Here is a 16,494-nt window from a genome sequence, read left to right on the forward strand (position 1 = left end):
TTAGATATAACAGAGCAGAACATCAGAAAAACTTTTTTGGTATCAGACCTTTTAATAAAGATCGAATAACCAGAACTGATGATATACTAAAACAAAAGCTTCTAAGTAGTACAAATATATACCATATAATACTGAGTACTTTTTTCGATTGTTAACTGTTATGTGACAGAATGAGAGGCTTCTGTGTGGGAAGCTAACTTCTTAGTTAAACCACGGCTATAGTAGGGGCTTGAACCAAGGCGGCAGCATTTAAGTGTGGGACACTCATAAAAATGTGAACAGAAATCCTTGGAAACAAGCTGCAGGGATAAGACTTCAGTGTAATTATCTGCATCCCTGGGATAATTAAGAAGCTTATAAATGAGCCGCCTAGACCAGCTCCCCAAAGTCCTCCTCCTTTGTGGGCTTTTCAGGCTAAAAATCGAGCCATAGCAAAAATACAATAACCCATAGTTTCACTAAAGGGTCCAGTGCCAGCTCACAGACTGGAGGCTGAGAACTACAGGAGTAAAAAGAGTCAGTCTTTAGACTCTAGATGAGTTTTAAGAGTAAAACAGACTGCTGCCATTTCATGGGCACCAGTGTTTGGAATGGAGAAGAGTAATGAAATGTGATCAGCTGGGATTGTGACACAAAGGGGCGAGAAAACAGAGGGCTAGACCTTCTAGAAATTCATTAAAAGTTCTGAAACATAAAATCCAACTGTGATCAGCTCTGTCTCACTGTCCAGTGTGTGTTTACTTAAGGAGCACCACAATACCATATTTTTAAAGTGCTTTATTGTTTCGGAGAATCAATTACACAGCAAATTCCTATTCTAATCTGAACAAAGACAGTTAGTTCCCCTAGCAATAGTCATCAGACAAATAAGGAAATGGCCAATCTGTGTATCATTAGCATCACAAAAATATAATTGAAGTACAGTGATTCAATTAGTCAGCCTCATGAATGCAACTTTAATGTGGAGACTGAAAGCTTGCAAACCAGACACAGGGGGTACTCCAGACAGCAAAAACCAAGTTGTGCATTGTGCAGACAGAATGAAGCAAATGCAATCACAGAAGGCAGGACTGTCCTAATTTATGACCTTGGGACATAATTCAAATGAAGCTGTAACACTGACAGCTGGATATGTTAAGTTACAGTTGAGATGATAAATGAAAGATGAAAAGCAAATGTCACCGATGACTGTGTACTAATCAAACCAACACTTTGATTAAAGTTCCTTATTAAGAGTGATTAGTAATGATTTAAGGCTGCAGGGAATCAAACAGGAGTTTCGTTTTCAGCTAATCAAGACGTTGAGCATGCATGTATCAAAGAAAATTCAAATAAATGAGTCTGGAAATATAGAGTCGCACTGTAGCTATTTTCTTCCAATGACTTATTACAGTCCTGTTAAAAAGCTGACTGAATGAAAAATATCCACTGGAAAATCATTTACCGATTAGAATGTGTGTTCAATTAAACAACAGGAAATAATGAAGGTCAGTGTTGTAGCTATTATTTCCCTCTTAGACAATTAAAACACAAATACTGCCTTGGAGATTTAAGCCAAAAAAAACTTGCTTAAAGGAACAGTGAAGTAACATTGTGCATATAATATAGCCCTCTAAACTGTACACATCATGCTTTTAATATTCTGATAAACACTACTTTCTATGATATGCATGCACTTTACTTTGAAATTAAGGTAGCATCACTTGAACTTGAAAATCACTCAGCACTCAGTGTTTCCTTCAGTTTAAGGCAGGAACAGAGCTAATAGCAGTTGAAGAAATACTTCAAAAATACTCTAAAAGATGGTAAATCTTTGTATGACTGAGGAATTTAAGGTACATGGTGAACTTGACCTTCATCCTCTACCCCTTTCGTGCATGTGTTATGAGATGCAGCTTAACATGAGAAGGTGGTCTATTAAAATAAAGATATTGACAGATAGAATCTCCTTGTTTAATACTGACATGTGTGCACTACCTTGTCAGAAAGTTTACAAAATAGGAGGAGGCTACAGTATATGGCCCATCTAGCATCTAGTTTTATTTTACTTGAACAGTTTAGTAAACTTAAATGCAAATCCCAGACAAATCTGACAGGCTTTAACAGTTACAGGCATTTCGGTTTTACGCAATTTGTAAGGGTGCTAAGGAGGACGAAAGCCACTAGTCATTAGTTGGTTTTATTGGCAGGATGTGATTGCCAGTACATCTTCTGGTCCTTTGGAAGTTGGTGCCTGTTATCCATTTCATTTCCTTTTTGTTCTTCAACTGAGATTGCTAAATCTATGCGGAAATGGTACTCTCGCAACAGCCCCACACCGCAGAGCTGAAGCTTTTTGATACTTACCGGAAAGATCTCAGTAATCGGTAGGGCTTGCCCAGGTCGGACACTCTTCTGCACAGGGGAGCCACGGCCATCTCCATCTGAAACAGAGAAAGGGTTACACTGGAGAGATACCAGACCGCCACTGGAGTAACACCTGATTCACAGCCACAGAGGATCCCTAAGAGGGTGTGGATTAACACTGCAGTCTCCATCCAAGGCATCTCTGGAAGTCCCAAACTGAGACTCCAGAGCATGACTCAGTGCCAAGAATAACTAGTTATTATAAGGAAACAGCTTTATGTAACACTTTAAACCAGAGTGCATTGTTCTCCAGTGAAAGGCAGATTGTAAAAAGAAGGAAACCCTTTCTTTGCAATTGTTTTTCTTTCCAGAAAGCAAATGGTGTTATATTGTGCAGAACAAAATTAATGTTTTCAATGCCAATTAGGAAACAGTTTTGTGTGTAATCAGAGGTTTACTGTTTTTGTTATTTCTGGTCACATTACACAATGTTAACTAAAGGGTTATAAACAGCACAGAGCAAATTCCAGAGCTGTAAAAGGAAAAAAAATGTATTGTTTATCCACTAGGGTCTGGGGATTATACTACGACCTACAAATGTTATGGAAGATAAGATACTGTATGCTCTTAAATTATAAAGCTAAACAAATGAAAAAGTTGGATACACAGAATAAAGATTGGAAAATTAAAAATAATAATAAAAACAAACAGATTTTGGCTTGACTGAAGCTTCATGGTTTGCATGGTTTTACTCTCTATGTAATGAATGGGTAAGGACTGAACAATGATATAAAAAGTTTCTACTACTTAAAGGAAATTAACACTAGTTTCCTAATTACAGAGGTTGCACACACATCATTTCCTGAACACATGAATTACTACTCTAAGGGTGTTAATGACAGACAGGACTACAGCAAAGAGGTAGAAAATAAAATAGCGCTGATCTGAACTTAGGTAGTATGTGCAATGCAGGGTAATTCTCGTCTTATGTGACAGGCATTTCAGATCTATGACAGTTTCCATTTCACAAGCCATAGTATACAATTTATGGAACAAATCTCTAGAACCTCAAACATCAAAAGGGTGAAAAGCAGATTTCACCTTCAATGACACCACTTCACCTTTGCCTCTTATCGCTAGCATTTCACTTTGTAGCTTGAACCACTGACTTCTAACAGCCTCTGATGCAATTGCTCTCCTGACAGCTCTGCACAGAAATCTAGGCAGAGAGGCTAAAATGTTCTGTTTGCTTTTACCCATTCTGTGCTTTAAAGAGTTTTCAGAGAAGGCTTTCTTTTTATATCCGTAAATGTAGAGCATTTCAAAGACAGTAACTGCACATGGACAGTTGCTTAAAATCACGTTGTATCCAGGCACTGCCTTAAACTGCAGTTAGCCTTTCCCACTGTAACACTATGTCCTTGACTAAAATGTTAGGCTTTGCACCTTTTTTATTGGAAAAAAAAAAGGAAGCTAGTTACATCTAAAAACACAAAAGCAGAGGTGATGTAGTCCTAAAAACAAAAGAACAAAAGATTCTTTGCTAATTACAGAATGAAATTATACAAAAAAACAGTGTACTGTGATCAAATTGGTGTTCCATAAGATAAACAGACTATCTTTGCTCAGGTCTGACATTTAAGAGGAGAAAATAAATGACTTCAGGGTCATGTACTTTGACAAATTAAGAGAGGGTTAAGCTAACTGGATATTGTGTGCAGCTTGGTGGAAAGATTCACAAATTTTTTTTCCACAAATTTCAGGCTACCGAAGGTAAAAGTGAATAAACCCATGCTGATTGAATTGATGATTTGTAGTCCGACAGCTGAAAAGCACAAAAAAGACATCTGGCAATAGGCTTTACAGAAACATTACTTAAAAGTATCAAAAGACAATGGGTTTAATTTCAATGTATTGATTGTTGAAGTTGAACACAGTGCTTCATGAGGATTGTAAACTACATTTGCTTTATCTCCTAAAAGATTAAGAGTTTGTCATATTTATGAAAAAATGACAATTCTTTCAGAAGGCCATCATACAGAAGATATTTTTTGTGAACTTTTTTAAATATTTAAGTGCCATACAAAAAGGATGCACAATCCAAAAAACTGGTAACACCCATCTCACAAGATATTTTTGATGTACAAACATATTTGGGACAGATGAAGATATTTTCTTAATCAAAAGATGAAATTAAAACTCAGTGCACAGCATTCTGAACTGAAAATGTATTGTGTAGCCTAAAATCCTGTAACACTCTTTTATGAACATCAGTACAAATAACAGTTAAAATATTCACTCTTTCAGAAGCAGCTGTGAATAGTACAATAAATATTTTATAATTAGGGTCATATACTAAGTATACTTAGTCATATACTAAGTATAAGGAAACACTATCTGTTCTTAAACATTATAAAACATAAACACTCCATTAAAAAACCATAAAAAAATTTAAATAATAAATACACACTAATAAAATGATCTCTTTAAAAATCAGGTTAGAATGAATAACAATAATGGTGAACATGCAATGATTATTGATTATGAACTCATTCCTCTAATATCTTGACACCCTGTGAGTACTGTCCCAATTTGGGACAAAAATGTCTCACTGCTTCGCTAACTGTGACGGTCACATTACTAAAGCACATATATTTAATGATCTGAATCAAACCACAGAAGTACAAGGAACACACTACAGATTAAAAACCTAGGCCATTTCATGTTCCAGAAAGTATTACTGCAGTCGCTGTGGAGAGCCGTGGATTAAGAACTGACAGCTTTCTGTGAAAGAGATCTGTGCTGAGCTGTCTGAAAACTGGCTGTGGGCCAGGATATCAGCAAAGAGAAGATCAAGAGTGCAGTGATGCAGCTGAACATCATATCTACCTACCTGAGCAAAGTCAGCGGCCAGTCTCATCTTCCCTCCTTCTCCCAGTGGCCTCAGCAGCCCTGCGTTCCTTACGAAGAGCTCAATGGACCTCTGTGCAATGGCTTCAGTATTGTCATAGATGAAGTCGATGCACTCAAAGTGCCGGAAGTAGTCGCTCATCACCCGTGCTATGAAGCCCTGTAGCTCCTTCATGTACAGTGAACATGGTACATCTGGTTTTCCTGAACTGGACAGTGGTCTTCAAAAAATAACAAAAATCCTTAAAACATTTTTTTTCAAAACATGGATGAACCCCACTTTAAAAAGTTATAATATAGACAGATTTTAGAATTTCCAACCTCTAAGGTTTAATGGAGTCAGCAGAAACTGAGTTAAACTGCTTGTGTATGGGGGGTTATTAGAAATGGAAATCTAAACTCCCATTAACAAATAAACATGTTTATAAGCTTATGCAAAATAATGAACAAGGGCATGCGACTGTACATACAAGTAGCACTCCATAGTAATTAAATTTACCATCTGAACATTTTCAACACATTACACATTACAAAGGAAATATAAAGTATATTTGTTAAACACTTTACAGAACATACAGCTAGTCTGTCAGTACATTATATACAGTTAGACAAAAAATGTTACAAAAGTAACGTGACTCTCAAGGTACAAAATCAGGTTTTATTTACAATTTTATTAACTTATATTAAGTAAATGACATATTTTGAAAAGCCTGGGTATGAGATAGACACTAAACGACTATCAAACATAATCTAGCTTAATTATGAAGATGGTCTTATGAATATTACGAAAATATATGCCTAGAAATCTTATTATAAGATACATTACAAGGAGCATTGTTCTAGCTACAATGATAATGAGTATGAGAGACAGAATGTCATTGTTTTACAAATATACAGTATACTATACCTTACAGTTATATGCAGCATGACTTAAAATTTACCATATCATAAAAAAGAAAATGAAAGCAACATCTTAATGGTAATGAATAAAAACACTGCTGCGCTTTCTAAATACTGTTTCTAATCTCCACCACTGTATTTCCAACAAAGCAGGGACTAACATTCATGTCACTTCACCTGTGAATGGTATTGTCATTCAGAACCTTATTCTGAATGACCTTATGTCATTCAGAGTCATATCTAAAAGCGCATACAATTGCTGGCATATTCCAGTCTTCTAGAATAGCCTTTAACAGAAATCATCCCTTTAGGATTACAGAAAATCTGAGATTCACTTTGATGCTTTTTCTCCATCATTTATTTAGCATTTGGCTGCACACAGCTATTGTGTTTTAAAATGGAAAGTAATCCCACCAGTCATTCCTTTGAAAATAATAGAATGGGAGTTTTACAATATATAATGTTAAGGCACAGCTTCTGTAGAAAAAAAAAGAACAATCCTTGCCATTTAACATGCACAGCAGATTAATTTCCTGCTTTTTTTAACAATATCTTTAGTATCACAATTTAAATACCATGTCCCTTCATACTGTAGTGAATTGGCAGTGTCTATTATGAATGTAAAGACTAAGATAAGCAATCAACAAGAAAGAGGCTGTTACATAGGGCTTCCAGGCAGCTTAGCCTCTTGTTATACAGTATTAAAAAAATGCCGTATTCTTTAAAGAATGTCCTTAAAATGTCTTCATTTATTAAATAAGAAAGGACATTATGCAGTGGTAAAGCAAAAACTTTAAATTACCTTCAATCTGAACAATTCATATCAGAAGAAGAACCTCATTCAAACTTATGGCTGTCTTGACACATTTTGACCAATTTGATCCTTCAGTATGTCAGAAGATTTATTTTTTTAAAATGTAATAATAAGCTGTACTAACCACTAGGTTTATGCTGTGATAAGGTGGAATTTTTTTACTAAAGATGACATTAGATCAGATTAGTTATTTCAAACCTCTCAGACAAGCATCTTGCTGAGCTGTGCTCTTTGATAATGGACCTACAGCGTGAAAAGATCGTCACGGATAAGAAAGCTTCACTGCACAATGTAAATTCAGTTATTACACTCTAATGGACCTTTAGATGAACAGAGCTGATCTAAAATCACATTTTATAAAATTAAAACAGAATGGCAATGGGTTTTATCCTTGGATAAAAAAAAAGATTCACTACAGGGGGTATTAAGTGCTTGGGATTTTCAATAGGAACTGTTCACATGGCTTCCAGACAACTTTTTTTGTCATGTAAAATCAACTATTATTTCTGCCTGTCCAATCTACTGTTTAGGAATTGCCAATTTCATACTCAATCTGGCTCACCGCTAGATCTTCTGAAAAGATGAGGAAATAACACTTTTGGAAATGTGTCTTTTAGCCCAACATGCACTACATGCACTACAAACGCAGAGAGCAAACCAATGAGCTTTCATGTTGGATGGAAAACTGACCACATACTGGCAGGTCGATTCCCCAGCTGGGTTCATCCAACACAAATGTCAGCCAAACGGGCATCAACCACTGGGGGCTCTCAAGCATGGGCTGGCTCAAGGCACACCACCAGATTTGAAACCACGATCTCCCCACTTATCCTGCGCTCAAACATCAGTGGGTGTTTTTACTACAGGAGGCAGTTGAGCACCCTTCAGACAACTTAAGCCGATTAAAGGGAGTGAACTGCTAAGAAACTCCAATAGGTGTTTCACAAAGGAAGGATTGCACAGCTTTCGACACAGAAAAGCTGACATTATACAGCAAAGTAGATACCATTTATTAAAAAAAAACATCTGTAACATAACCAGGGCTTGGGTTTGATGGTCTCGATGCCCTTCTTAACAAAGAGGTCAACTTACATAGTTTATTCATAAAGTGCTAGAGGAGCAATATATTGATGTATGTCCGCACATGAAAAATACTATGTGGCTAGGGACTTTACAGAGACATTTAGCAGAGCACTGTTAGACAGCTCCAAACACAAGTGGAGAATGACAGTGTGGATAATTACCCAGAGAAATCCTCCTGGTGCATGGTGATGATAATGGCCTCCACTGAGTCACCAACAGAATGAAGCAACGGCTGCACAGCACTCCCCATGAGAGCCTGCACTGTCTGGAGCAAAGAGCAGCACAACTCAGATAAGAGCAGTCGACTCTCGCCCCACACACACCCACACAGGAGAGCAATACACAAAAACATAAGAAAAACACCATCCACAGAACCTGTCTTAAAATGTCAACTCTGGTTTTCCATGTGGTCCTTTATAGCCAGTTCATTAGGAATTCTATTCTCTCAGTCACGCACTAGCAGGGCTTAAAATATAATTGCATGTGAGTACATGACAGCAAACATTACTACCACAGCTGACTGCCTTAGCCGATGTTTTCAAGAGTGTAGATTATATCAGTAGGGTCAATTTAGATTTATGAGTAAGACATGCAAGATCTGCTAATTTCTCAGTTTCTTGAGATCACCACAAACGCAACAGTTCACTTTTTCAGATCTTGGCAGCGCTCATCATTAAAATAGCAGCAGTGTGGATTAATGGCTTGGATGCTAGACTCAAAACTAAAAGGCTTTAGGCTCAAATTCCAGGTTTTATGCCTGGAAAATGGGCTTCACTGAGACGGCTTCAGTTGAATGCCTAGCTGTATAAATGAGTACAAAGGTACATTACTTGGGATAAAAGCATCAGCCAAAAAATTGACATAATAATAAAATATCTGTTAAAAAGTAATTAAAATAGCAAATGAAAAGCTCTAAAATACTGAATTTGGAAACTTATGTCCCCATTGTGCACCGTGCAGTGAGATTCTTTTGTATTAAAAGCCCTTTAAACTTTAAATCGTCATTGCTTTTTACATTATACCATCTATAATAAAAACGTGTCAAGATTATAATCTTATGTATTCTAGAGGGATACTGAGGTGGCATCATCAAGATAAATTCCACTGGCCCATTTATACCTTTCGGTAGACCAATGTGATATATTTTTCATTTTTTTAAAACTTTTGCTTATCGTGCAGTACAGAAAATCTCAGAGTTTGCAATACATGGCTTCGGTAACTATGCCAGCTCTAAATTCACCAAGGACACTAATTGCAAAAAATAAAACAAAAATGACCTACATTTTTGTCGGATCAGTTTACAGGAAACTGAAGTAAAATCAAACTCATTCAGAATTATGCAGCTTTTGCTCAGCAGTGCCTGCCCCTCAAGTAAAATATTTAATCTAAGCAATGCTTCCACTTAACATGGAAATGTGACAGTAAAAAAACAAAGAAGCATCTACATACATGTAAGACTTTATATGAATCTTTTTATACTCTTCTTAATAACCAAAATGGTAATCATTTTTAATAAGCTATATGCTCTATTATTTATTTCCAAATGAAAGTTACAGCACAGAACTTTTATCTGCACATAACAAATTATCTGCCTTGAGGACCTTTAGAATGACTGAAACATAAAAGAATCCCAAAGCATCTTTATCAAGTACGTAACAAACAAAAATCTGATATGTTAAGGGTACAAGATTAAAGGCCAATGCTGTGCTTCTTTGGGTATTTTTCTCCTACATCACATAAATCAAAAAACTTTGCAGCACCCGCCCCCACTATACGCATCACCGAACCGAGCACGTTATCGCTAGTATTAAATCCATCAATCCATTTTCTAACCATTTCTTCCAATTCCGGGTTTTTGGGGAGCCGAGGCTATCCCAGCAAGCAATGGGCAGAAGGCGGCCATACCCTGGATGGAACTCCCGTCCACTGCAGGGCACACACACTCTCACACCTTTGGCTTGTGGGAAAATTGTCCCACTGACCTATTTGTATGTTTTTGGACTGGGGGAGGAAAGCACCCAGAATTAAGCCCAGGGCAACAGCGCTGCAAACCAATAATGCTAACCACTGTGCCACCACTGGTATTATAAACAAAACTGATTTCAGTGTTTAAGCTGGGTTTGTCTCATGCTGCATAGCCACCACACCCCTCTTGCTCAGTTGCAGATGGTCTCCTTTTCAATTTTATGTCCATCCACCTCGGAAAATCATACCACATGAACAGCATCAGAGAGAAGCCTTGATCTCAAGCTCAGGATTAGGTACTTCTCATGGATGCTGATCACTATTGTGTTTAAATGAGGAAATTGCATGTTTACTTTGTATATTTTGAGATAAATTTAAAGATGATGCAACAGCATTTTAATTCCTTCTTCCAATAGATTTTGCACATTTCAAGGCTCCAGATCAATAAAGGCATTATTCCAATGACAGAATGGAGCCCACAAAATGCAACATGACACCACACAGTTCTTCTGGGGCACTGCCAGTCAGTCCTACAGAACAAGAGGCAATAAAGATGGCTTATCATGATTTCAAAATTTACATGTAATTGTGAGTCCGAAGTCAGGCAGAAGAGACAGAGATAAAAGATATGGACTGTCTATGAAGTGAGCTTTGTTTTATAAAAAGTGGAAGCACTATCTCAACAAAAAATCCAATGAATTATGAGTTATTCAGATAAATAGCTGCACACCTCCCAGTTACTCCATCCTTTTCTATGAAACAAAAATGTTTACAATTACAATTCTGTGTCTACTGAAAATCTTGTCTTCTGCTCTAAATCGCTACAATTGTGAACTGCTTGTCAAGGTAGTAACACTGCCTTAATAATAACAATTATCTGAATAACAGGCACTACAGGTATAAAGTATTATTTACATTGATACACAGAGTATGTAACACGTACAGTACCTCTAAGGCAGTAGTCAGGGCCTGCTCAGCAGCTGGAGGAAAGGAGCTCATACTAGAGATCACCTGTAAAATAAGACAAACGCACACCAAGTGCCTCTTGAAGAAACTACTGCAGTCATGGTTATTTCATGTTCCGTATAATAAGGTCAACATTATACGTACAACAAAGCTTTAATTTAAAGATAATCATAATTACAGTTTTTTTTTCCAAGTGTATAACAAAATAAACTTGCATCAAACAAAGACAGGACCTGCATCCTGATGCGAAGCATGTGTTGTAGATGTACAGTTAGTATGACTTCCAAGTTAGTACATTACAGTTACAGTAGTTTTACCTGGTAATGTACGTACTATTACATTGCTGTATATAGCGCTGTTTAGTTCTCTTGCCTTTTCAGACTAAATCGCTGGTCTGTTAAGGTGCTAAAATGTATAGAAAATGACCATCTTTAAAAAGCAATGAAAGTTTAACAGAATTTGAACCACAACCCCCAGGCCTCATTTCTTCTAACTATATGCTAAAGAGTGCAGTGTCATGAGGAGTTTCATATGCTTGCTCCTCATGAACTGTCTTAAGGTAACTCTTAATGTTATAATGTTTTTCACTGCCTTTGTTTGAAATTTTAAACTTGATGAATTTTCTTTAAATATTTCATTGCAAGGGCAATTTTAGTTTTATTAAGGTATTAATCACTCTGGCCCAGAATACTACGAACCATAAAATCCCGACGAGGAAGTCATGCATTCTTAATTCAACAAACTTGGATTCTGCTTCACACCAACCTTTCCTGCAGCAAATGCTCTTTCATTTCGCTTTGCATGAACAACTGTAATTGCAAATTGCTGTAATTGGTCTGACTGATACCAGTGTCTAATTCTATATTATTGCTTCGGTTTCACTGCCAGCTGGGGTGGGTTTGTTTTCTCATCAGGCCTGCCTAGCTCAGTTGTGCCTTTTGTTTCGCACGACCACCTCTGAAAAAGCAACTGCCTTTCGTAATTAATAATCAAGCTTGTAGATCAAACTCTGCAATGGCACTGTGGAACTCCAATTAACAAGACAAAAACTGAAGGTCATCACCAGAAATTGCTTCACGATGATTTGCAAGCTTGTCAAGGAGGGGTTGAAAAGTTTAATGGAATTCATTATTAGACGAATGCTTGGGAATTATAATTATGTGTCAAAGTTTACGGCACTGAGCTACAGGAAAGAAAACCCAGCAGTTAATGAAACCTGCAGCACCTGTTGTGCTGGCCTCTAGTGTGCCTTACCTTCCCCACTGACTGGTGCAGTCTGTGCAGGGAATTGACGACAGCAACATTTCTCCTCTGCCCATCAGTTAGAGGCCCAATAACCTGACTGGCATCCCCCTGTGTGGACAGCTGTTGAAGACAAAAATATCCGAATTGAAAAATGAAGGGATGGAGAAAAACCTTAACGATCAGTAAGACAAGGTACACTTGAAGCTCAAAGAGGTCAAAAACCCCAGGCTCTGAACGCTCAAATGTTCAATCCGTTTATGGATCGATACAACCCTGTTTTCACCACAGGGTTGAATGAGGATTTTTTTTAAAAAAGGAAAGAAATCAGTCAACTGCAACGGCCCCACTTTTTCCTTTTTAAGTGGCTACTGTCATCGCCTGCAGGCAATGCAGCTGAAAGTAACTGATTACCTTATAATCACCTCTTTGATGGCTCTAACGAGCACTTGACAAGAGTGAGCTGTAACTGGTATTGAGCCCTGTCATGTGGAAATTAAACTCCACTCTCTCCTCAAAGAATTCAGTGGAAGGGGTTAAAAAATAAACATCTTTATTCCTTATGTGCTTTTAAGAAAGATAATAGAACATAAATATTGATTGATTGTGAATAAACACAATCAAAAACATAAAGCAAACTAGAATATCAGCAAAATCGTTTCCCTGAAATACAATTTCCATCTCGTGTAAGATTCTGCTTTTGAAAACTTACGCTTTACAGAAAACAATCCCATCTGGCCAGTGACACTTGCTCAATTCCTAAGACCACGGTGGTCAGAAACCTTCGCCTTGCAGAGGTCAGTGAGTCAAGAGTCCCACTGTGACTCTGCCACACCACCAGGCTCCCAACAGGCACAGATCAAAGTGAATCAGTTTACTGAAAAAGCACAGCACTTCCCAATCTGTGTCACCAAGAAGGACTAACTCCATGAAATCAGGAAGACACAATAAGAGAACTCTCTCTTAATGCTACCATCCAGCATTTTAATTTTGATACTATATAGAATACAAGAATCTATTACACCATCTTTGAAATGTGACATGTTGCATCTGATATACTGATGATTTAAAAAATGTTTCAATATGCTATAACAGGGATCAGTGACCTGCTGCTGGTATGCAGAACTCTCAACTGAAAAATGGTCAAAATACTTAAATGGTAATGTTAATGTTTACAATTTTACAATTGTGGCAAAAAGGAAGAGAGTGCGCTCTCTTTGTACAGGAGGTCTTTACTCTACGCTCTGTGAGAAACAAAGAAAATACATTTTAAAAACAAATCTTTCTGACTGGATGACACTAAAATTATGTATCTTCTATTTTGCATCCTGTACTATCTAAAAAAAATACATTTTCTAGTTTGTCACAGTTTGTCAATTTCTATTGTAAACTTTGATAAAATAACAGTGCTAAAAATGTCATTCTAACAGTTAATTATCACCCGTCTATGTATTTGCTCAGTAACAGAGCTGTTAGACACCTTTTTCTTAAACAGCAAATATATCACAGGTTCACAATTATTTTTAGAAAAGGAATCCACAGAAGGGAGACACCACTGCATTTACTGGAAGAAATGAATAGGTCTAAAGAAGTATGGACAAAATTATTTGAAACAAAAATTGCTACAGAAAGAAATGCAAGTGCCATGCCTTTGAGGTTTAGTCGACCTAGATGGCTACCGGTAAAATTTCAATCTTCACAAATTTCTAAACTGCTGTCAGGGACACAGCGGTTACAAGTGTTTTTTAATTGTTTATACTCAGCATACCCCAATTACACAGAGCTTGCCCAGAGTCACGTCTGTATGATGGCTCAGCGTTTTGTATATTAGGCAGCATGTGGTTGAATTCCAGGTTCCAAGGTCATGTCATTCATAAATCTTTCACATTTTTTTCTTGAAGTCTTGCACAGTCTTCTGCTCTCCATCTGTTTCTTTTGTAAAGCCAGGTTTAAAGGATGACCAGCCTACAGCCACAGTATTCTTGTAGCACTTTTATAAATCACTGTGGAACCATAATGAACGACCTTTAATACTATGTGATTTGGAGAAAAGCCAGTGACCTTTGACAAAGTTTCTCCATCACAACTGTCTGTGCTAAATGCAAGAAAGGAAACAACACAAAGACTTTCATTAAAGAAAAAGAAACAGCCCTTAATCTGCATGTTCCTCCATAATATTACTTAGCAGGGATCAGTGTTACAGGCTGAAATTGTGAAATCTGTTCTTTGTGTCTTAAATTACCCCACAATCTGATATTTTAAATACTATTCATATTTTATATTGAATTTGGGATCCCTAAACCTAAGTGTAAACATATACTGTATTCCAAAAACATACAATACATAACTGTATTTAATGTAAGCAACATTAAATAATAAGTTTGAAAAAATTGATCAAGTGTGTAGAATTGAGGGACAGAGCTACTGTACATAAAACACTAAATTTACAGTCCTCACTGAGCAGTTCACCCCTAAACACAGCATTTAAACCTTATGTCTGGCAGATGAATAAAGATTTTTTTTTAAAGCAACGGATATTTATTTAAAATTCAAGACCAAGATCCTATTTAAATAAAAGGATTTTTCGGGAAAAGAACATGTCGGGTTATTTCCTAATTGCCTATGACCTCTCATCTGTCATTTGTCATTTAACTTTCTTCTTTCTACAAATTTAAATGAAGTTCATATCCTGTAGGTAAAACTGCCAATGCATTTGCACCTTTACTAATTCTTTTCCAGAAATAAAGGAGTGAGAGCACTCGACTCATTAAATGTGTGAAGTTGTATGAAGACAAACACAACAGATGTCTTTGCATACCAACGACTTCTCTGTGACACACTCTCAGCACTGCACCGATTCTATGCATGCATTTGTCAAGGGGGAAAAATGACACAAGAAACAAATCTATCTGAAACTGAAGAAATGCAACTGTGGTTTTCAATTTATCCAGTGTATTCGTCTTGTCCTTCTTCATTATAATGTTTATTAATAACACTTGTTACTCTCAAGCCTAATCATTACAAAAAAAACATTCAACCCTTAGGGGCATGTGCTCACAGGATATTAGAAGCCCAGTCCTGACAGCAGTGTCAGAGCACAAATAACCTTCAGGCAGACTCAATTAACATTTTTTAAGCTGTGACAAAAAGCCAGAGAAAGTTATAATTCTTGAAATAAAAAAGCTATCTTTATATTACATTTTTTCTTTTCATAGACTAAATTAGGAAATGGTTTAGCAATTTCACCTTTACTTACAGTATATATCTTTGTAAATGCACAATTACTAAACCTTCCCAAACTGTAAGTTGGACTATAAACAAAGATGAAAACCTTATTTATGCATTTTCTTAATACCATTGATTAAATTGATCAACTATCTTTATTAACATCCTGTGTGTACAGTATGTATGTTACCTTGTGGGTATATACTGTACTCTTATCTTGCTGTGTGTCCTCTCAAAAGTTATAGATAGTACACAACAAGCTTACCAGGCATGTTACAGAAGCCCAGGTATCTTCAGGCTGGATGAGATACTTGGATTGTCCACCTAACGGGCTATATTGGTTGAATGGCCTCCTTTCATTTTGCAACCTTTCTTATGTACCCAAACAATATCTTAGGGGTACCTGTGCCCCTGGCAGTGACTGGAGCTGCCAGTTAAAAAAAAGACACATCATCATAAGCATAGTCAATATGTTTCTAAATTGCACTGACAAAATCCAGTTAGAATAAAATGGAATTCAACTTTGTGACAGGCTTTAGCTCTGTAGCTCGGAGTCCATCCATCCATTCATTTCCAAACCTATTATTCCAATTCAGGGTCGCAGGAGAGCTTGAGCTCTCGGCAAGCAATGAGCCCAAGGCAGGGTACACTCTAGATAGGTACTGAACCCAGGGCCCCAGCACTGCAAAGCAGCGATGCTAACCACTGTGACGCCCAGTTCTGAGTTCCTCCATCTCAAATGAAGTATCCCTGTGTCCTCTGATTTTAGTTGAACTCTTAGTGCACGAGACTAATGGGTCTCGTTAACCGATTATTAAGACTATATTTAATCTATTATGAAGTTGAAAAGTTAGTAATTACCATCATACCATCAAACCTGAACAAATTTCAGGGCTTCACACGTACAGTGTCTATAGAAAGTCTACACATTCTCTTTCCAAAGGAACAAATATTTGTGGTCTAATAGCATGAAATCAAGACATTAAATCAAAATTTATTTTACGAATATTTCTACACTGTAACACACTAGCTCCAAGTGAAAA

General features: G+C 36.9%; 1 protein-coding gene across 1 annotated transcript in view; it reads right to left on the minus strand.

The window, feature by feature from the left end:
- cog5 (component of oligomeric golgi complex 5) overlaps nt 1-16,494 on the minus strand; it is a 174,182-nt gene that overhangs the window by 15,290 nt on the left and 142,398 nt on the right. Inside the window, exons 15-19 of the mRNA XM_088922671.1 lie at nt 12,239-12,349; nt 10,967-11,029; nt 8,215-8,318; nt 5,240-5,477; nt 2,347-2,423 (exon numbers count right to left, since the gene is read on the minus strand). Of these exons, the coding sequence (XP_088778797.1) occupies nt 2,347-2,423; nt 5,240-5,477; nt 8,215-8,318; nt 10,967-11,029; nt 12,239-12,349 (593 nt within the window). The remainder of the gene's footprint in view (nt 1-2,346; nt 2,424-5,239; nt 5,478-8,214; nt 8,319-10,966; nt 11,030-12,238; nt 12,350-16,494) is intronic.

The sequence above is a fragment of the Atractosteus spatula genome, chromosome 8 (genome assembly GCF_055471065.1).
Source record: "Atractosteus spatula isolate fAtrSpa1 chromosome 8, fAtrSpa1.hap1, whole genome shotgun sequence".
NCBI classification, from domain to species: Eukaryota; Metazoa; Chordata; class Actinopteri; order Semionotiformes; family Lepisosteidae; genus Atractosteus; species Atractosteus spatula.